The 22,856-nt window shown below is 46.0% G+C and overlaps 1 protein-coding gene and 1 long non-coding RNA gene across 2 annotated transcripts in view; one reads left to right on the top strand and one right to left on the bottom strand.

Moving 5' to 3' along the window:
• The window catches only part of DPYSL5 (dihydropyrimidinase like 5), an 86,933-nt gene that overhangs the window by 54,901 nt on the left and 9,176 nt on the right, over positions 1 to 22,856 (top strand). The window contains exons 3-9 of the mRNA XM_055540721.1: positions 7,808 to 7,966; positions 9,804 to 9,983; positions 10,797 to 10,865; positions 13,043 to 13,087; positions 14,914 to 14,989; positions 15,850 to 16,006; positions 21,376 to 21,517. Coding sequence (XP_055396696.1) covers positions 7,808 to 7,966; positions 9,804 to 9,983; positions 10,797 to 10,865; positions 13,043 to 13,087; positions 14,914 to 14,989; positions 15,850 to 16,006; positions 21,376 to 21,517 — 828 coding nt within the window. The remainder of the gene's footprint in view (positions 1 to 7,807; positions 7,967 to 9,803; positions 9,984 to 10,796; positions 10,866 to 13,042; positions 13,088 to 14,913; positions 14,990 to 15,849; positions 16,007 to 21,375; positions 21,518 to 22,856) is intronic.
• Positions 4,616 to 21,501, bottom strand: LOC129623371 (uncharacterized). Its single transcript, XR_008700499.1, has 6 exons — positions 21,372 to 21,501; positions 17,819 to 18,071; positions 17,431 to 17,731; positions 15,987 to 16,222; positions 5,929 to 6,079; positions 4,616 to 5,218 (listed from the first exon to the last, which is right to left on the bottom strand). It is a non-coding gene; the product is annotated as an uncharacterized LOC129623371 (long non-coding RNA).

The following is a 22,856-nucleotide window of genomic DNA, read 5'->3' as shown; positions in this document are numbered from 1 at the left end:
CTTTTCTTTACCTCCATCTTGGCTCAGACCAACACTTTTCATTTTCCCAGAACTTTCCCTCTGTTTTGCTAAGTCTGGGACCAAGGGCCTGGGCACCCTCAGCTCCCCTCCATGTCACCTCGGGTCACCTCTTCCTCTATCTACCTCCCTCTGGAACGGATGGGGAGAGACGTGTTTCCCAGTCTAATAGAAGTGCAACCCTCAGTTTCTTCACTTGAACAATGGGTATAATACATGTATTTCACAGGACTGTTGTGAAAAACAAGCACAGAGTGTGTGCTCAGTGGATATTGGTTATAATTAGCGATTTTCACCTCTGCTCCAGGGTCTCAGTCAGCTCTACCTTAAGATGTCTAAAAACTCTCCTCTGTCCTAAATTTGGTGGCTCCTCTCCTGATACTGTTTTTTTCAGTCATACAGTCATAAAACCTCCCCTGTTATTTACATCACATCTTCTTTTGTCATTAAACCTAGTTGCTGCTTCTTCCTAGAAATGGGTTTCACATATGACCTTCATCCCAGTCCCCAAGTTGAGATTCATCATCTAAGCACTGCAGTTGAGTTTGCACTGCATAGTCAGAGTCATGTTATGGAGTCTTTTTCACGTTCTTTCTCTGCCCAGAAGCCTGTCGTGACTACAGACATGTCCAAGGATGGGGGTGACCAGAGTCCTCTCTGTAAATGTGCTCCTAAACCCCCACACTCCCGAAGCCCCTCATCACCACCACCTCCACAACACACTTTGCTGACCTATGGAATCAAGGTCACCAAGGCCCACCCACTTTGGTCATAATCAGTCCTGCCTCAACCAAACCAGCCAGGTCTTTTCTCTGTCCTCCAGCGGTGTCCCCGGCTCTGCCCACATCATTTCCTGCCCCAGAGGGTCACATCCTGTCCACTTCCCGCCTTAAGCCTTCCCATCCTGCTGTGTCCTTCCCCTCCCCTTGTCTTTTGTTCAACTTGATGATGCTGTCACCATTGAGGAAAGTTATCTTGTGCTGCTTTGTACTCTCGTTATTTTGAAGTCATTTCTATTAGAAATGAACCTTTTTGTCTGGTTTGCTAACTGTACTTGTATTTCTCACATAAGCATCTTAAGGTACTTATATTTCTCACTTCTTCTGGAGCATCTGATACACTTAACATGGTGTGCACATTTGTGTTACCCAGAAATTATGCTTAGTGTTCACTCATATTTACTGGGCTCCTACTATGTGTGGGTACCGTCCTTGGTGCTTTACACACATTATCTCATTTAATTCTCATAGTAACCCCACAAGCGGTATATTATTACTCCATTTTACCAATGAGGAAAATGAAGCTCAAAGAGATTAAATAACTTGCCCAAGATTTTATAACTATAAGTGATGTAGCTAAGATATAAACCTAGATCTGTCTGGTTCTTGTCACTCTACCATTTTGCCTCTTAATATAGCAATAATGTGCTTTTAAATGGCAGGCAGATTAAGTGTGGGAAAATGTTCTTTTCCCAAAGTATATTGCAGGTTGAATGTTGCCTGTCTCCTCTGCTGAAAATTCAAAGAATGAAGGGTGAGTTTTAGATATGGTAATGCTGTGAGAGCACAGCAAGGTCAGGAGGTGGGACCCTGCCCTGGATGAAGCAATAGAGGCTGGGACCCAGAAGGTAGGAGTAAACAGTAAAAGGAAGCTTAGAAGTGCAATTCATTATAAATGTGCAATTTAGAGAAAACAGTCAGCTGCAGAATGAACTCAACAGGTCAATAAAAGGCCTGGGAGCTGTGTGCAGCCGGAGGAACAATCATGCATTCCTTGGTATCTGGGAGAAAAGGAGTTTCAGGGGAGGGTTTGTGTTGTCTTGTTTGTTTTTCAGAGAAAAAGAGCATTTGATAAAAAGTGTTGGGGAGACTCTAAAAGAAAACAGAAGGGGACTTCCCCAGTGGTCCAGCAGCTAAGACTCTGCACTTCCGCTGTAAAGCACACGGGTTTGATCTCTGGTTGGGGAATAGGGTGCGACCAAAAAAGATAAAAATAAATTAAAAAAAAAAAAAAGAGGGTGGAGGCAGTGGTCAGCATTCCAGTGGCCTGGCAGGGAGTTATGGCAGAAAGAGTCATGGTCCTGAGCCCTCAACGTGAGCTGGATGAATTGACAGTAAAGCCAACATAAACTTGTTAAAAGCATGATCTCCCTAGATCAGGTCAGTGTAACTGATAAAAATGTGGGACTCCTCATTCAAAAATCATTAAGAATTTCAAGACGACAGCAGGGATTAAACCAGGACAGAGCCCTTCTAAATGCAGGGCACTGTGGGGCTGCACAAGCCATATACCCATGGAGCTGGCTTTGGCTGGTAGGTGTATGTTTCAGGTTGAGAAAGGTGTTTACTGAGTGCCAGGCATGGTTCTAAGTACCATCATACATCATCTCATTTGACAAAACGCTCAGGTCCTTCTTTTGAGCGTCTCTCGAATCCCAAGGAGTGCTGCTGCTTAAGAGCTGGCTTTCCAGAGGGCCTGTAAGCAGTCAACAGATATCTGAAGATGAAGGAAGTTATTCAGCACAAGGGAGAAACCACTGAGCTGGTTATTTCTTTTCTCTGTACTTCAAGCAAATATGAGTAAAAGATGGAAGATAATTTCAATGTGAAAAGAAAAGGAAACAGTTCAGCAATTCCAAGAGAAGCAGATCCATTTGAACAAGTGATGACTTTCTCAGTCATGTTAAGAAATGTTAAAATGTTTGCATTGGACTTAGTTTACAAAGCATATACAAACACTTGTTATTTGGGGGACTTTCCCAGTGGTCCAGTGGTTGAGAATCCACCTAGCAATGCAGGGGATACAGGTTTGATCCCTGGTCAGGAAGCTAAGATCCCACATATCTTAGGGCAAGTAAGACCATGCAGCCAAAAAAAAAAATTGTTATTTGATTCTCAGTGCAGGATTGTTCCCTCTGTGAAATTTGAGTTGCCCTTAATCTGTACATCTAGATAGTAGCAGATCTAGCTCTTCTGATTCCAATAACCTCCCCCAAACACTCCCCCTTTTCTGAGCATCAGTATGAAAATATGATCCAGGAAGTCCTTCCCTCATTCCTAATGAAAAACCCCACAGATAAGCTCAGACCCAAGTGCCTTCTCAACATCATGGCACCAAGTTTGTGTCTTGACCTGTTGGTTCTTGGCCTTGGAGTTAGAGAATCAAACTTTTTCCTTTGAGGTGCAGAGTGGAGGGGTAGAGGAAAAAAAGAAAAACATTGTTAGTGGGAACTCAGCAATATGTGGCTACACCTGCAGCAAGGTAGGAAATGCTACAGACCCTCCAGATTTGTCCTGACAAAGTCAGGAAAGGCCAAGGCACTATTCTTTCCAACTCTGTGATATCAGCAAATAAATTACATATGAAATTTCTTTTCAACTTGCTGAGCAGGTCCACAGTCAGTACAAAGACCCCCGAGTGCCCACAGTGGTCTGCCCACAGTGGTCTGTAACTTCTGAAGCGTAAAGATGACATTTATAACAACAGGTTTAGGTTGAGTTCAGTATGAGTTCTTGCCAAGTGTATGCCTGGGAACTGTGTCATAAAATGGATCACTATTACGTAGACTGGTTTTCCTTAGGGGGCAAGTGGAAGTGACATGACTGGGCATCAAATCAATCCAGATTTACCCAGCAGTATGTCATCAATATCAAAAATAAAATAATGGCAACCCTTTGAAGTAATAAAATTCTGTTTCATATCCTGGCAAATGGATGTAATGATGCTGTGTCTGCTGGTTAAACAAATGGTCCTAAAGTCCATATTAACTCAGTAGTGAGAGATGTCAGGTCTACATTCACAATAGAAAGGAATGCCACATGCACAGTGGGGAATGCTTGGCTGGAAAGTAGTTTATGTCAAAAAAAAAAAAAAAAGGGCTTGGGTTGATAAGTGGGCCATTCTGGTCAGCCACCAGGTTCCAGGAGGCCCTGCTGAGTTAGCTGTTCCATGGTCGAGTCTGGCATGATTGGAGATGCTCATGTGTTGGGAAGCAGCAGTTCTACTTCCTGGCAGCATATACCCTGAATGCGGGGACTGCCCTGGTGTGGGTGAGGATGTGCCAGGACTGTGCATAGCAATGTCCCTGAACTCAGAAATGAATACATGCCTGGAGGAGTGTTCATACAGTGAATTAATTAAAGTAAATGAAATATCTGTACTTAAATGAATCTTAAAGATGTCAAATTTAAAAAGCAAATTGCGAAAGAACATGGAAGTTATAAAACCATTTGTGTACCTTTTTTTAATTTGCAAAGCAAATACAGTGAAAGTGCAAAACGGATGGGAGAAGTTTATATCAACCTCAGGGTTGAGGGATGGAAATTTTAAGATGAAGAGCTCTTATTATATTGAAAATATTTTCCTTCATTTTTTAATTAAAAAATATGTAAGGTAAATATGGTAAAAAGTTAATGTCTGTTAAATCTGAGTAATGGGTTTATGGGTATGTGTTGTATTATGTTCTGTACTTTTACTGTATGGTTGAAATGTTTCATACCTTTAAAAGAAAGTATTTTAAGCACATAAACATGGCTGACTAAATTTCAAATAGCTTTAGTTTCCCTCAAATTTATTTTTATGTATATTATGAAAGTAATAAAGTCTGAGAGAAATTTCAGAAAATTAGAAAAAAAATAAATTACTCAGAATCTCATCATCCAAAAACAGTCATTGTTAATGTGTTGGTATATTTCCTTCCATTTTGTTTCTTTGTGTGGGTGTGTGTGTATTCAAACACACTTCTAAAGCATCTTGGGTACACATATTGAATGCTGCCTTTTCACTCGTTATAGCATCACCCCTGTTCCCTGTTGAGACTTAGCCTCCATGAACATCATTTCTACCGATTTCTAAAGATCTTTCACAGCTTCCTTTTCTTGCATAAACACAGTTCTGAACATTCAGCAGTCACACAGTCACATTGCCTTTTGATTATCGTAAACATCATCCTTCTGAAAGCCTCCGGAACAGGATTGGGTCACGCTCTGCTGTTGATTTCTGTAAGGCCGTTTTGTGTAGGATGACAGTAGAAAGGTCTGTCACATCTGTGATACCACATTCCCGTGAAGACTGAGCTTGTCGGCATTCATTCCGTGGGTGGGAGCTGTGCATATTTTAGAAGCCAGCTCTGTGTGTATCTTGCCTGGGAGGAAACCAGCGCTTGTGCATCCAGCATCTGCTCTGGGCTCCAAACCTGCAGCTGGAGGAATGTTTACTCCTGTTAAGCTCACTTTGAGGCCTGGGGTAACAGCAGTAATGACTATTCCAGCTATTTATGTGTCCTTTGCAGCTGATAGTTGCTCTCACATCCATTGCCACCTGACCTTCTCTGAGCCCCCAGAGGTAAGGCACAGAGCAGAGTAGACACACAGGATTACAGCCAGTAAATGTGATAGTCAGGACCACTGTTGGATGCTTCTGACTCCTTCCAGAACACTTTTCAGTTACTATCCTTGGACCCAGGCAAGAGGAGTCTCTGCCATGAGTTCTGGACTCCAGGTGACCTCCAGGCCCAGAGCCCACTGTCCCAAAATCCTGGACTATACTCTGGGGCCCTGGAATCCACTGACAAAGGGTCTCAGCACGGCCAGGGCCTATATTAGCCTGTATCTGTCTGCTTGGGGGCCAGACCCCCACTGTGTGCACACCAAGCCCCAGGGCACCATCTTGCAGGGGTGAGCAGAGCTTAGATCTGCAGCTGCAGGACGGATCCAGGGTTGGGGGGTGTGAGCTGGAGGCAGACGCAGAGGCTGGAGGCCAACATCTCCTGCAGTGTATCTCAGAACTGCAAGGACTCTGAGAATTGCGAACTCAGGCCTAGCCTTCTCAGTCATTATGAAGTTGTATCTGTTACAGTAGGTGCCTAGAATATATTCTATATAACAGTTTGTTAGCTTGATCTGAGCCAACCTGGAGATTCAGCAGGTAGATCTTTTCCACTCTCAGAAACCCACAGATACTAAGAACTGTCTTGGCTCTCTTATTCCACTGTGCTGTTTCCAGGTTCCCTTCTTCTTGACGCAAGGCCACAGATGGACGAGGGAGTGCAAAGGAAAACAATCTAGAACCCCAGAAGAAGTAAAACAATTTAGTGTGTAAAATCCCAATATACCAGACACCCCCGTGTCCACACATAAAAGCAAGAAATGCATTTCAGGACAAAATAGACTACAACCACCTGCTACAAGGGTGAATCAGCCTGGCACCATCCAGCCAAATCTGAAATAGAAGCCAGCTAGTAAAGCTACAATCTGGTGCTCTTCCCCTTCCTACGTCTCTCTGCCTCCCACATCATGGGTCCTACGTGTGAACCGAAGAACTAGCACCCTCTGTTGGTTATTTCAAGTTATGAAAGAAGTCAGGCCAGGACAACAGGGCGACAAGTCTCACCCACCCAGCCAGGGTCAGCATGGAAAATCAGTGTTGCAAGAGTTTTCATTTTAATTGTTTGTTGGCCACTGAACTAATTTTTTTTCAGTTCCTTATTATCCAGCAATATTTCTGATTTGTGATGAAGGATTTAACTGAATAGAGAAGCATGAAATCATCAAGACAGTTTCATTGTGCTGATTTCCTCCCATACAGAAAACAGAGATAAACAACTAAATTCTGAATAATTACTCACACATATTAGGACAAAACTTTACAAAGTGATACTTCTCTTGACTTTCACAGCCATCCAACGATGTAAAGATGCTGCATCAAAATATTTTTTAAATGATAGGGATAATGTTAGTCACTCAGTCGTGTCCAACTCTTTGCAGCCCCATGGACTGTAGCCCGCCAGGCTCCTCTGTCCATGGGATTCTCAAGGCAAGAATACTGGAGTGGATTACATTCCCTTCTCCAGGGGATCTTCCCGACCCAGGGATCAAACCCTGGGTAATTTTTCACTGATAAATCAGACAGGGCCCTAAAATGCAATCTCAAACAAGTCAAATGGAAATAATGTTCTTGGAAAAACTAAAAACAAAGATAACAATTTGAAAATGTCTATAAAAACTTTGACCAGAATTGCTTAATGAAATGTGAGAGAATAAAACAAAACAATATATTCAAATTAATATTTTATTCATTATGGTTTACATATATATCTGTAACTAAAATAATATTATAACTTCATTATGGTTTACATGTATATGTGTAACTATATACAGATATACATGTAATATTTTATATATATAAAATATTACAAATAATATTATAAAAATACCTCATCTATATATTCAGGGCTTCGTTTGTGGCTCACCTGGTAAAGAATCCACCCACAATGCAGGAGACCCGGGTTCAATCCCTGAGTTGGGAAGATCCCCTAGAGAAGGGAAAGGCTACCCACTCCAGTATTCTGCCCTGGAGAATTCCATGGCCAGTATAGTCCATGGGGTCGCAAAGAGTCGGACACGAATGAGCAACTTTCACTTCACTTCACTCATATATTCAAGTTGGTCAGAAATCATTTGGGGGGAATGGTCTCATTGGGAAATAGAGGCTGAGGAAACACACTGAGTGGTTTTTCCAAAGCACCGAGCCACAACCCCAGATGAGGAAGAAGCAGCTTTGTGTGTTGGATCCACAGTAATGATGAAGGTTATACGCTGGCTCCTATGTGTAACCCAGGAACTCCAGCCCCTCGCAGTTTCCCGAACACTGCTGCACTTGGACCCCCCGCCTCCTATGTGGGAGAGTCAGTGGTTGTCCTGAATATCCACCTGAGGACCCAGTGTCTCTCCATGCAGCGACCCACATATGGGTAGAAATGTAACCGGATGGCTTTTCCCGTCTCCCTCAGGCAGCACTCGTTGGAGGCACCACCATGATCATCGGCCATGTCCTGCCTGACAAGGAGACCTCCCTTGTGGAAGCCTACGAGAAGTGCCGGGGTCTGGCCGACCCCAAGGTTTGCTGTGACTATGCCCTCCACGTGGGGATCACCTGGTGGGCTCCCAAGGTAACAGTGCTGGGTGGAACCCTGAAAGGAGAACCAGTGCTCTTGTTGGCGGAGGGGCCATTTAGTGGGTGACGCTGTGGGTGACCAGCTGACACTGTGGCTGAGTAGCGAGGTCAGCCCCCAGGGTCAAATCATTTTGTGCTGGAAGTAACAGCACTGAGGTCTCAGAACAGAGGGTCCTGTCCTGGCTCAGTGCCGCCTGGTAAGAATGGATCTTACCATCTTACCCAGAAAGAATGGGTGCTTCTTTCCTGCTGGGCCCCAGCTCCTGCTCTAAGCGCCCTGAGGCTACCTCCGACTAGGCCCTGTCTCTGTTCAGCCTCTGTGCCCCTGGCTATCCTGGCCTCCCATTGCCCAGGCTCCAGGGCAAGAGTCCAAGCCCTGCTCCCTGGCTTCCCACTTCCTTGTTCTTCCTGAAAACAGATTCACAGGCATTTAGATTTTGCTTCACTTCTGGAGTTTTTACTGCTTATTGCCCCCGGGAAGCAGCCCGAATATTCATTCTTTCATCAAGTGTTCATTAATCACCACGTGCCAGTACTTGAGTGGGTGCCCTGGGATCTTAAAAATAAACAAGCATTGAGAGATTTTACAAAGTTCTCCAGCTGGGGACCCTGACCTAAAGAGCCTAACTCCCTTCTGAGGGGGTAACTAAAAGCCTGACTGCACTTCTGCCCTTGAGTACAAGCCTTGATTGTGAGATTCACCCAGTCTCACTCATTACTTCTAAAAGGGTGCTCATAAAAGGCCGCAGAGCCACCCAGCTCCCACATGAAGACTCCCCTCCTGGTACCGGGCAGAAGATGCCATTTATTCCTAATGCCAGCCATCCCTTATCTTAGATGGAGGTTTTGTCCAATTCAGACACCCTCCTGGGTAGGTGACCCCCTCCTACCCGGAGCCTCTCTCCCTTCCCTCCCCCATCAAGGGACTGGAATCGAGGATCCACTCAGATCCTCAACATTGTGGCCAAGCCAGTCATCCCTAACTCCCCAGAGATTGTGGGGACTTTCATGTATCTAGAATTTTAAATTCTTTTCTATGGTAATCAAAATTTTTTTCTAATTACAGATTTTAAAAATAGAAAAGAAAGGAAGCCCATAATCCAGTCGCCCCCAATACAATGACCATTGCTATTCTAGCTCATTTCTTTCTGGTCTTTTTCATACCTGCTTTTTACATAGTAACTCTTTTGCTTTAAGTGTGAGCATTTTCCATTTGGCCGCATGGTCTTCATGACCATCAATGCCCTGGCCACTCAGTGTTCTGTCAAGTAGATGAATCACAATTTATTTACCTATTGTCAGACCAGTGTTTCTTCCATTTTTTTCCCTAGTATAAATAGTATTGGGATCAATCTCCATATTCACATAGCTTTATTTCATGTTTGGTTTTGTCCCTAAATTAGATTTTTCCCTAGGTCTCTGGATTTTTAGTATTAGTATGCCTTTTCTGTAACACCCCTTCCATTATGGGGATGGAGGGAACTGACCAAGCTATGAAAGTCATTAGTGCATTTACCAACAAGGCTGATTTGGAGACAGAAATATAGACAGGCTTATGTGATTCGAGAAACATGCCCAGATAGTGTTTCTATATTTGTAGCATGCTGGACCATTTTCAAAGCACTTCTGTGTCCATTTGCTCATCTGACCTCACAGCAGCCTGGGGAGTGGGAGGAGAGTGACATACTATGAGGTTACGGGTGGTCACGTGGCAACTCCATCCACTGAGCTACCTCTCTCCTCCATGCTGGGCCAGCATCGGCCGGCCAGCCTCTGGATAATCTGTACCAGGTCTGTACCAGGTGACACTGCCTTTATGTTTTGCCCTGCAGGTGAAAGTGGAAATGGAGACCCTGGTGAGGGAGAAGGGAGTCAACTCATTTCAAATGTTCATGACCTACAAGGACTTGTATATGCTTCGGGACAGCGAGCTGTACCAAGTGTTTCACGCTTGCAAGGATATTGGAGCTATCGCCCGAGTCCATGCTGAAAATGGGGAGCTCGTGGCTGAGGCAAGGCAGTAGAGAATATTGGGCGAGAGGGGGCGGGCACCAATTCTCAGAGGGATTCTTGACCACCTGTGACCCATCCTACAGGGTGCAGATAAGACAAATTCTAAAAGAAATTCTAAAAGAAAGTGTGAGATGTTAACACCCCAGATGATGGATCTTTGCCCCCAAATCCAAACTTTTCTAGCGTCTGTAAAAAAACAAATCTTCCTTTGTAGTTCAAAAGGGTTTCTAAGTCTTGAATGATGATATCTTCATTCTAATATGATATTTAAATTCCATTACCACAAGGAATGCAGAGCATCTCTAAGAAATGAGATGTGACATTAAAATAAGAATAAATAAGAGTCAGCCTTCCACTTTCCTGGACCTCCTCAAAGGAGCAGAGGTATTAGAGAGATCTTCTCACTGGGACCAAGACAGACAAGCCCCTTTTTACTCCTGGATCTTAAGAAGGACACTTGGGGTAAAGGCTAATCTAGGCATTTCTAGAAGCTGGAGATTTAACTAGATTTCCAGTGAGGAAATTCTGATTTTTCAGATCAATAAAGAGTGCATGTCTTTAGTGTCCCAGGCCTGTTGGCTGGTGACTGAACTGTATTTCTAAGAGGAAAAAAATATTTTCAATCATTCTGAAGTGAGTCTCAGGGGAGCCCTGTATTAATCCTGCCCTTTTTAGAAGATGAGGATTACAGAAGTGAGAAAAGCAGCAAGCCTATTGGCATGGGCTGGGCTGAGCATACTTTATAGTCCCTTGGGTTATGTTTTTTGTATCTCTCTCATTCTCTCGATTTTCTTTCTTTTGCTATTATTCAGGGAGCAAAGGAAGCACTAGACTTGGGTATCACAGGCCCAGAAGGCATTGAGATCAGCCGTCCAGAGGAGGTGAGAAAGACGTCTGCATTCTTTGTCAACGTCCTTCCTATAGATTCACAGAATCTTTAGGATGCATGAGACATCTGTGAATACAGGTTGTCTGGTGTTGCTTTCTCCATGGGTGAAATTCCCATCTGGAAGCTTCCCAAGGAGCAGCCTCCTCCATACTACAGCTGGGACTTCACTGGTGGCTCAGATGGTAAATAATCTGCCTGCAATGTGGGAGACCTGGGTTTGATCCCTGGGTCGGGAAGATTCCCCTGGAGAAGGGAATGGCAACTCACTCCAGTATTCTTGCCTGGAGAATTCCATGGACAGAGGAGCCTACCAGGCTACAGTCCATGGGGTCGCCAAGAGTCGGACAGGAGTGTGCAGCTAATACTACTACCCTACTACACTGCTACTATGCTTCAGCTGACCAGGCCTTGAACGTCCGTGGGGAAGACCACTTTGGAGAAACAGACCCACCTGGGTTGGGTTCTGATTTCAAGGATCTGAGGGAGGCCATGTGAGGATGTGAGGGGTTGCAGTGGCCAAAATTAAACTGGGAGAGAAAAGACAGACTGAAAGAGCCTTCAGATGCTAGAAGAAACTCCAGGCTGTAAGCCAGTGAATCCGCATTTGGGGGCTGAGATCCCTTTGAGTGTCTGAGGAAAACTCGGGACTGTTCCCACTAGAAACAAGAGGCACATGTGTGTGCTCTCTCCCTCTTTTCCTATTCATCGCAGAGAATGGTAACCAAGGCCTGCCCCTCCTCTGCCCTCTGATTTTACCCTTGCGTGGTTTTGCAGGATGTTGACACAAATGCCCTCCAATTCCCATTTTCTGAAGAATTTGACTCTGGAGGATCACATTAGATAAATAATGCATTCTTGCCCTATGGCCCTGTTCAGATATCCCCCACCACTGGTGAGGAGAAAGCTATTTTCTGTTTCTTCAAAGCCTTAGATGCAGAGTGGTGGTTGGATGCCCATGAAGAATTGATGGGGAAGCCTTGAGGGATGAAGAGCTGGAGACAGGATGTGATGGTTCTACCATCTGACAGAAACTAAGCCTGCTTATACTGGGTCAGCCCTGTGTAAGCCTTACTCCTGCCCTGGGTCTGTCCCTGTCTGTCAGAGCCCTTGAATGCAGCTCCAGTCTGGGCACCTCAGAGTTGGTAGAGAAAGACACACCAACTTCAATAAAGACAATGCACTGAGAGTGCCCGTGAGAACAGGGGTGCGTGGGTGATGGGCGCAGGACTGCACTTTGTGGAGTTCTACCAGGAGAGGAGCAAGGCACTGACTGTAGCGCCTAGTAAAAGCAAGAATTACCACCACCATCATCTACTGATTAAAGGGGAGCATCTGGGGAGATTTTGCTCCCCAGGGACATTTGGTGATGTCTAGAGATATTTTGTTAGTCACTCAGTCATGTCCGACTCTTTGCGACCCCATGGGCTTCAGCATGCCATGCTTCCCTGTCCTACACCATCTCCCAGAGCTTGTTCAAACCCATGTCCATTGAGTCGGTGATGCCATCCAACCATCTCGACCTCTGTCATTCCCTTCTCCTCCTGCCTTCACTCTTTCCCAGCATCATGGTCTTTTCCAGTGAGTCGGCTCTTTGCATCAGATGGCCAAAGTACTGGAGCTTCAGATATTTGGGGTTATCCCAACTCAGGGGGAGGATGTTACTGGCATCTAGTAGGTAGAGGAAGGGGCTGCTGCTAAAGAGCCCACAATGTCCATTCAGCCTCCACCCCAAAGAATTACCTCACGCAAAATGTCAATAGTGTCAAGGTTCAGAAATCCTGATCTAGGCTAATTTCCAGCTTGAAATCAGTCAGTGTTGCTCCTTTGCTACAGTTCTGAGATGGCTGTGGAGAGAAGGCACCAGAAACCAGGGGAGGTGTTTTTGTTTGCTCTTGTTTTGTTGCCTTTGAATTAAGCCCTGAGTAGCGTCCAGGGAAGACACGTCTGGAACACTAAGTCCTGGGATGTTCTCGAGGTGAACAGAGGTGGCTGGAACTTGGTGCCCCTGCTCAGGGTTTCTTCCCAGGCCAGTGTCTGTGGGTGCAGTTGGCCCCTCCGGCTCTGAGTCAGACATTCCAGCACTTTCTACAGGGTGGGGTATCAGGCAGAGGTAAGCTTGCTTGGGGAGATGATGAAGTTTGTTTTCTTCCTGTCCTCTGTTCCTAACAGCTGGAAGCAGAAGCCACTCACCGAGTTATCACCATTGCAAACAGAGTAAGTAGACCCCAGCTCACTGTCAGCCCATTTTCAACTCTGGGGTCAGAAACCAGCCTGGATGGTGGAGTCCCAATCTGCTCTGGGTGCTAGCACCAGGTCTGGTTCACAGGACCCCAAATGGACATCGTTTGCTAAATGAACATTGTTATTCTCACAGCCATGATAGGAGCGCTCCTTGCCACTGGCTGTCTGTTCCACCCCACTGAACTTACTGACATCTGGTTCATTGCTCAAGTGGAAACAACTCCCAAGGAAGGCGAGGCAAAGTGGGGACCACAGAGCCTCATGGCAACTGGAATCTGTTTCTTCTAGAGGAACAAAAATTTTTACTTAGATAATCACAATTCAGACCTCTAGCTCTGGGCCATTCGTGATTTTTTTCTTGGTACAGTTCAGGGTAAGGGGGCACTGATGCAGTGTTGTGGTGGGAACAAGCAAGAGGCGTGACAAGCTTGATCAAAGACAAGCTTCTGGTCACATGCCAGTCAACCAACCATTCCAACAGACTGTTTAATTATTTAAAACTGGAGTGAGGTTATCACCCACTCCTTACAGGATGGTTGTGAGCATCAAACAAATGGTGGAAGGAAAAGCACTTTATACACAGTAGAACTCTGTATCAAGGTCATTTCCCCTCCTGAACTGTCACTAGAGGGTTCCCTTTGCTCAGATAATCCAAACTACCTTCTCTAAAACACTAGTTTTCTAAGTGCAGTCTCTGGACTAGCTGCATCCACATTGTTTGTTAGAAATAGGAACTCAGAAACACAAATGCTCAGGCTGGTCCAGACCCACTGAATCAGAAACTGGGGGTGACGCCCAGCAATCTGTGTTTTAACAAGCCCACCAATGATTTTGATAGGCACTAACACTTGAGAACTTCTCCTCTGGAAAGACTTGGGCTACCTTGAAGGCTGTGAGCAGAGGGTGAAGGGTGTGGTGTTAGGGACACCAGGGGAACACAGAGGCCAGAGGTCCAGTTGGTCTCAGAATTAGTCAGGAAACTTGTACCAAGCACATCAAATGTCAGGCCAGTTCCTAAATTCTCTATCCTCCTAATTTGATAAGAAAAGAAGGCACTAGAATAACATATGGGAAAAGTTTTCCATTAGCCCTTTATAAGTCTAGAAGCTGGACAAGGGCATCATTTTATTGTTATAACAATAATTATGCTAGCAATTACTTCCTGATGGAGACTTACCCAGAGTAAGGGAAGATCTGAACAACAAAAGGGCAATTCCTCCTTTTTTTAGCTCAAACATATTCCCAGAGAAGTGAAACCATGGACCATGGTTGCACAGTTGAGTAGAGGAAAAGTTAATCAGTGTTATAATCCAGGTGTCCATTTGCAAGACTGGTCCTGTCTGATGTAGACTGAACCCTGAACCTCTTATGTAACGCTTCTTCTCTGGGGTAGGGTACATTCTGTCTGCTGATAGAGCAGCCTTCACATGGCAGGCATCATGATTTTAGATATGGGACATAATACACAACTGTATCTAGGTCTTCACATTCATGAACAGGAAAAAATCCCTCATTTTAAGTTGTATATTAGAAAATGTGAGGTTCAGCACTTGATATCTTACCCAGATGCTCCCCCTGTGGGCTCTGGTGCCGGGCACCACCTGTCCCCTCCTTGTTTTGTGGGGTTCCCCTAGCCTGCAGCTGCCAGGCCTGCATTCTGTGCAGAAGACTGTCAGCCTAAGGAGGGTACAGAGCGATACAGGGGGAAGTGCTGGCGCCAGGACTAATCCTGTCTGGTCATCTTGATGCTTGTTACGGGGTTGATGCTCTCTCCTTCCCACCATGTTTCTTGTGTTTAGACTCACTGTCCCATCTATCTGGTCAACGTGTCCAGCATCTCAGCCGGTGATGTTATTGCAGCTGCTAAGATGCAAGGTGAGTTAGCTCTTGTGTGAGGGGTGCCCAGCAGCTTCATGCACTTTCCCTCCTGGCTCCTGAGGCCAGGCCCTGAGACTGCCCTGCCCTTCTCTTTCCTGCTGTCTTCCTGCCCAGGCCTGGGGTCGGCCCCTTAGAATCAGGGTTTTCCTCTGCACATTTGTATGCATAACAGCTTTACAGAAGTGTCTGTCACCTCTCCTCAGATTGATAAAAATTTTCCAAGTTTTTTAATCAACTCATGAATTGGTTTGGTTTTATTTTTTTTGGTCTCTTGAGTTTTCCTAGTGGTTGCCTTGGTAACCAACATAAAATCCTGGATGAGTTCCAGCGGACATTTCAGGGGGAAATACCTATGAAGTCCTTGGAGAAATGACAGTGTCGGAACTGGACATTCCCTTCAGGAACCCAGTGTACCAGCCCTGGGACACCTGTGTGTCTGAGCACCTTGTCACGCCTGAAGGCTTTGTCCATGCTTGTACTCCCGGCCTGGCTTGGGGTGCCAGTGAGGGCCTGATAACAAGTGTAAAAGATCACAGTCACGAACCTGGGGATATAAATTAGGGCCTTCCAGCCCTCCCGCCACACTGCCTTCTGCATCCCGCCTCCTACCTCTCCTCTAGCTAGATCTCCTCCAGGGTCTCACCTGCGCTGTGGACCCAGCCTTCTGCCTCTGTCTCTTGGGACGTGGGAGCACTCTGGCCTTGACCGCAGCTGGGGTCTCCAACGCCCAGCCGAACTCAGGCTAGTCCCTTCCTTTCTGACTTCAGCTCCTTCCCCTGCCCAGTGAGAGACTCCGACCGATGCTCCCCCAGGTTCACTGGCCTCCTGGTGATGGTCGGACTCCCCTCTTCTTGCAGGGAAGGTCGTGCTGGCTGAGACCACCACTGCACACGCCACGCTCACGGGCTTACACTACTACCACCAGGACTGGTCCCACGCAGCCGCCTACGTCACAGTGCCTCCCCTGAGACTGGACACCAACACATCAACCTACCTCATGAGCCTGCTGGCCAAGTAAGGCACCTCAGCTGGACCACGATGCAGCCTTGTGTCACAATTCGGGCCATGCTGGGCATTTGTAGACCTTTAAGGTGATATCGTAGAGGCCCCCAATCTGACCTAAGTTCGGTTTCCTTGTGTCCAAAGGATGAGTTTTGCTTGTGTTGCCTTCTCCAAAGCTCCTGCCGTGCCATGGTGCTCCTATGACCAGTTGATTGGGAGTGAGAGCTTCTGAGGAGACAAGTAAAGAGCGTATATAAAACTGTGCCGCTAAGTTGCTTTAGTGTCCAACTCTGTGCGACCCCATGGACAGCAGCCCACCAGGCTCCCCCGTCCCTGGGATTCTCCAGGCAAGAACACTGGAGTGGGTTGCCATTTCCTTCTCCAATGCATGAAAGTGAAAAGTGAAACGGAAGTCACTCAATGGTGTCCGACTTCCAGCGACCCCATGGACTGCAGCCTACCAGGCTCCTCCGTCCATGGGATTTTCCAGGCAAGAGTACTGGAGTGGGGTGCCATTGCCTTCTCCGATATAAAACTGTGAACAGTAGCTATTCAGAATTTCAAAGGACCTTGCTGTCATACACTGAAGACCACTGGGGAGCTGTAGGATGTAGACTCTGACTTATCTGAGAATATTTGTGGATCTTTTTCTTTTTTCCTCACCTCCCCCTCTCATTGTTTCCTACTGATTTACTCTCATTGTGTGTCCCTCCCTTCTGTGTTGCTCCCTCCTTTCTTTCCTCTTTTCCTTTTTCTTCCACACCTTCTCCCTCTTTCTCCTTAACCTCTTCCTCCAGACCTTCTTTTCTCCAGTTCCTGTTTTTCCAAAACTGCTTTTCCCATTCAATCTGAATCTAGATAATATGCTTCAATGGATAGTCTGATTTTGGTGGGACACAAACATGGAAAGATTTTGTTTGGTTCCAGTGAGTGAAGTGAAGTTGCACGGTTGTGTCCGACTCTTTGCGACCCCATGGACTGTGGCCTACCAGGCTCTGAGGAGCCTCTCAGTCCGTGGAATTTTCCAGGCAAGAGTACTGGAGTGGGTTGCCATTTCCTTCTCCAGTACTGGCTTGCAAATTCTTGCCTCTAGTAACCCTTCAGTTCAGTTCAGTTGCTCAGACTCTTTGCGACCCCGTGAACTGCAGCACGCCAGGCCTCCCTGTCCATCACCAACTCCCAGAGTTCACTCAAACTCAAGTCCATTGAGTCAGTGATGCCATCCAGCCATCTCATCCTCTGTCGTCCCCTTCTCCTCCTGCCCCCAGTCCCTCCCAGCATCAGGGTTTAGGTAATGGTAAAACCCATTGCTTTTTCTTCCCTTTTGGTTATTAAAGTCCAGTTCAGTTTAAAAGTCAGTCTCCTCTCCTCCCAACTCTAAGCTTGGGGAATTTGGTGGGGATTAGGATTAAAGGGGTGGGGACACTGGTCCATACCCAAGCACAGCCTGTACCCCTGTACTAACTGATGCTGCTTCTTCTCTGGAAGAAAGTGACTGGCTTCTGGGGCCCTCCTTGTGCAGGGTATGTGCCCAGATAAGGGCTCTCTTGAGCCACTCTCATGCCGTCCTCTGACACAGGAGATGGAGTCCAGCTTGACTTCTCCTTTTAAAACAAAAATTATTTCTTTGGCTCTGCTGAGTCTTAGTTGCAGCACTCGGGATCTTTGATCTTCCTTGCAGCATGTGGTATCTTTAGTGGGACCTGGGATCCTGACCAGGGATCAAACCCAGGCCCCCTGCTGTGGAAATGCAACGTTTTAGTCACTGGACCATCAGGGGAGTCCCCATCTTTACCTCCTCTAACCTGCCCCTTCCCAGCTTACCTGTGAACAAGAACCTGGGCCTGCAGCTTAAGCCCCATCACCTTTTGCAGAGTCTGGGCCCAGAGGAAACTCACGCAGCTTTGTCGCTCCTTCTGATGGGATTACAGGCTGCCCCACCCCCATGACCTGACTCTCCTCATTCAGAGGCTCAGGCAGGCCCAGCCACCCATCTTCCAAGCAGGTGCCTGCTCCTGTCACCTCTGATCTCCATAGGTGAACTTCTTCAAATGTCTCCTCTTGACTCTGAGGTAGACTAGTTGGGGGAGAGGGAAAGTACCATTCAACTCATGAAAACAGGAAGAAGGGCAAGACCACAGGACCCTCCATTTTACCAAACACCTCAGTCACCCTCCCTGTTTTCTTCTTTTATAGATGTGGGGATGGTGATACACTTCTGCTAGGATGATGGTGGGGAGTGTTGAGGGAAGTGACCAGCCCCAGTTGGAGGTGGCTGTCATTAGATAATGGGGCATTTATCTCATCCATGTCCTTAGTTTTCAGTCTTGGTTGGTTGACTAACATCTGGAAAATTTCCACTCAACATCTTGCTCTCTTAACAACCTAAAGAGCACTGTGCTGCTGCTAAGTCACTTCAGTCGTGTCTGACTCTGTGCGACCCCATAGATGGCAGCCCACCAGGCTCCCCCGTCCCTGGGATTCTCCAGGCAAGAACACTGGAGTGGGTTGCCATTTCCTTCTCCAATGCATGAAAGTGAAAAGTGAAAGTGAAGTCGTTCAGTCATGTCTGACTCTTTGCAACCCCATGGACTGCAGCCCACCAGGCTCCTCTGTCCATGTGATTTTCCAGGCAACAGTACTGGAGTGGGGTGCCATTGCCTTCTCTGAAAGAGCACTATGGGGTTTTCCAAATATGAGTGGAGTGTAAGTGGTAGGGTCCTGGGGCCACGGTGGCCCCTGGAGGGGTAGGATATGCTGTGGCACAGTGGCAGTAATTAAAATCTGTCCCATAAATTGCTAAGATTCTGAGCAGTGACAGCTCTGAGAGTTTTAACCAATTTGAGAGAGTAAAGGGAGAAATGGTAGATCAGCTCTTACTTTTAAAAATGCTTGTTTGGGGGAAAAACCAGCTTCCTTTCACTATTATCAACACAACAAAAACAAACCAGTATCAAGAACCCATGATAATAGTTTTGGCTCCGTTCCAAGGTCAAAGAATCTTTCGAAATACCTCACAAGCAAATTTACAGAAAGAACAAAAAGGTAATGAATTCCCCAACCCACCCAAATTACAGTGCCCAAACCCACACAAATTTAAACAAGCAGAAGAAGAAAAGTATTATTAATTGAATAATTTCAAGTTTTTATTTCTAGCTTATTTTTTCAAATTTATTTAAATTATTCAACTAAATTCTATTCATTTAAATAGAATTATAATTTCATGTGAATAATTATGAGAATAGTTTGAATCCCTTTTTTAATCAGTGCATATTGTAAACTTGTATAATTTTATAGAATTTGGAGCATATTTTTAACATTTTTAGGAATTCATGATTACTGTAATTTTGCTTTTATGACATTTTAGTGATAATTGGTGTTATGCAAAGTACTTGATAGAAAACCCACGCACTAATTAACGTATTTCTATAAGAAAATATGAGCTGCTTTATAATGATCTATTTTAGGATATGATCTCTTCGGGTATATCAGGGTAAAAAGTACAATCTGTAGATGTCAGGATTTGTCCTTTATTTAAAATCTGACTTCTTAAAGAGACCAGAAACTCTTTCATTTGAACTTATATATTTTTAAAGCGGGTTTCCCTGGTGGCTCAGATGGTAAAGAATCTACCTGCAATGTGGGAGACCTGGGTTCGATCCCTGGGTTGGAAGATCCCCTGGAGGAAGGCATGGCAACCCACTCCAGTATTCTTGCCTGGAGAATTCCCATGGGCAGAGGAGCCTGGCGGGCTTCAGTCCATCGGGTCACAAAGAGTCGGATACAACTCAAAGAGTCAAAGCGACTAAGCACAGGACAGCACATTTTTAAAGTACTTAACAAAAGTTAGTGATGTTTTAAAGAGTAGGGATGGGTGTGTCATATCTCCCAGATTCCTGGCAGCACTGGGGGTCCCCAAAAGCCCTTCTGGAATGTGCCCTCCTCATTCACTCCTGCCTAGCGAACACTTACTTGTATGTGGGCCTTTTAAGAAAGTCGAGGGCTCAGTTAGACTTGTCAGTTAAAGCATGGGGTCCATAGGTCCTCAGCCCCTGACTCTAATGAGCATTTTCTGATCTGAACCCCACCCAGGGGTCTGGAGAACGCCTGAGAAAGAGTGAAAACTGAAGATTCTGTTCATCGCTGGCAGGTTCTCTGGGTCTGGGGGAGGTGGGGGTTCTCTGGGAACACTAAAACAAACCCTCTGCTCAGTGGAGGACCCCCTCCTGCAGTCTCTCGGGGGGCCACAGCAGCATCTTTGGCACCAGAAGCTGCCATCCCTGCCATGGAGGAGCTAAGTCATGTCCCTGTGGATTTTGCCAAGAATAGTAGTCATTTGGGGAAAGCCCTGCCAGGCCCCCAGTGGAGGCAGCCCCATGTGCAGCCTAACCCTGAACATCTGAGAGCCTTAAGAATATGCCTCCTCACCAAGCCAAATAATGCCTTCTGTGCAAAGATTCCCCTCTGAGGATGACATTGTGGTTGGCCCACATGCACACACAAGGCTTGGTAACTCCTCCAAGTTAAACTAGACTCCAGGGCCCCTGCTGTGCCATCCCCTCTCCCACCAGGCCCCTCCCTGCCCTCTTAGGGTGTTTCCTCTTCAGGCTGTCCTGGCCTGGGCAATGGAGGCAATCCCTTCCTGCTCCCCCTCACCACCTCTGAGGCCTACAGAGATCTCTGAACGCGGGCCAGCCATCTGCCTGTCTCCTCAGGCAGAGGGTCTGCCACCATGTGAACTCTCACCGACATAAGTCTCCACCCCAAGTTCTGAGCTGGCCCAGGAGCCCCTCAAGAGCCCGGCATGCCTCACCCACCACAGCCTCAGCAACCATCTGAGGACCATGGTCACGGGTGGCAGCGGCGATGACCCACTGTCATTGCTGGCTCATCAAGCCAGGCTGCTCTTCTATCTTGTCCATCCTCGTCCCACAAAGCTTAACACAGAACTTGAGTATTTCACCAAGCACGTGCTTGTTGCCAGCAGGGCCAGGTGGGGGTTGAGCAGGGACATGAGAGGGAGTTTATATATGTTTTGGGGGAAGTAAAACTACCTCCACCCTCTCACTTTAAACTCTTTTAAGTTCAATTTTTCTCTGTTTGTTCTCTTAACTCTTAAAGTCAACATCCCAAAGACTACTCTCGATGTCTTCTATGACCCTGGCATTCTGTGCCATGGTCAGCACATATCCCCATTCTGCAGATGTGTAAACTGAGGTTCTCACAGATTAACTCATTAGAGATCATACAGCTCTGAAATATCAGAGTGGAGACTGAAACCAGCTTTGCCAGGTTCCCAAGCAAAGGCTTTTCCCCTGTCCTCACCCTCTGGGACCCTGGCCTCCCCTCCCCTTACTAGTCATGTCCTTCTCTTTACCCAGTGATACTTTGAACATTGTGGCGTCAGATCACCGGCCTTTCACCACGAAGCAGAAAGCTATGGGCAAGGAGGACTTCACTAAGATCCCCCACGGTGTGACCGGGGTTCAGGACCGCATGAGCGTCATCTGGGAGAGAGGCGTGGTATGTTCCCAGGACCTCACCCGGTGCTGGGCCACAGAATTTTCACACTTAGGAGGGCTGGGTCAACTACTGCTCCTGTTTCACTCAAAAACAAAACAGAAAAGGTCTTTTTTATTTTCCTGATCAGAAAAGTAAGAAGTCCTAGCATGACAATTTGGAAAATACAGAAAAGTACTAGAAAAAACATAATTCCATACTGAGAAATTATTAATATTTTGGTATATTTCTTCCCAAGCTCTATGCATGCAGCATACATTATTTTAATTACTGGGTTTATCTTTTTTTTCATATAACAGTATTTTGAGTACCTTCCTATATCAGTAAAAGTTCTTTAAAAACATCTTTGTTAATAACTAAACAAGATTTCCTCCCATGGAAGCACCATATTCAGTTACGGCTTCCCTGGTGTTTGGAACTTTCAACTGCTTCAAATTTTTGCACTTAGCAATAACACTGCACAGAATTTCTTTGTTCATGAGTGTATGTCAGCATTTCTAATTGTTTCCTGAGGACAGATTTCTAGAAATGGATTTCTGGGCCAGGGCATGTGAACTTTCTTTAAGGATCTTGGTATCTTTCATCCAATAGTAAAGACAGAGACTAGGACTTCATTTGAATACCACCTGTTCTGCCCCTGAAAAATAAGTAGTTTGGTCTTGACCTATCAAGATTAGATGCAGTTTTAGGGGATGAGCCTGAAGAAATTTGAAATACACAAGGCTAAGCCACCAGCTCAGGGAAGACCCTGAGGCAGCTCAGGAATCCCTTTTTAAATTTATTTATTTGGCTTTGCCGAGTCTTCGTTGCAGCACGTGGGATCTTTCATTGTGGCTCACAGGTTTCTCTTTAGTTGGGGTGGACAGTCTTATTTGCTCAGCAGCATGTGGGATCTTAGTTCTCCAACCAAGGATCAAACTCATGTCCTGTGCATTGGAAGGCGATTCTTAACACCTAGACCACCAGGGAAGTTCTAGGAATCCCCTTTGAAGAATGTCCATGATGCACTCATGGGTGGGGCTATAAGATGCCTTTCCAGCACAGAATATATGTCCTTTCATGGATCTAGGAAAGCTCCCAATTTATCCATAGTGAGCACATGAGTAGACCTGGTTTTACAAACAGGAGGTAGATTTGCCCCAAGAAAGCCACCATTTGGAAGAAGGGCCCACCCACCACTGTTACTAGAAGGAGAGAGGAGGAAATGAGCACATGGGAACCAAGCCATGCAGATTGTCTCATCTGAGATGATGCCCATGGCATTGTCCTTCTCAGCACCATTATTCGGACCAACTAAAAGCTCACAACAGTGATGGGGTGTGAGGCACACACACAGGACCTT

Source organism: Bubalus kerabau, chromosome 11 (genome assembly GCF_029407905.1).
Source record: "Bubalus kerabau isolate K-KA32 ecotype Philippines breed swamp buffalo chromosome 11, PCC_UOA_SB_1v2, whole genome shotgun sequence".
NCBI classification, from domain to species: Eukaryota; Metazoa; Chordata; class Mammalia; order Artiodactyla; family Bovidae; genus Bubalus; species Bubalus kerabau.
Note: the sequence above shows the minus strand (reverse complement) of the source record. Positions and strands in the feature narration are given on the sequence as shown.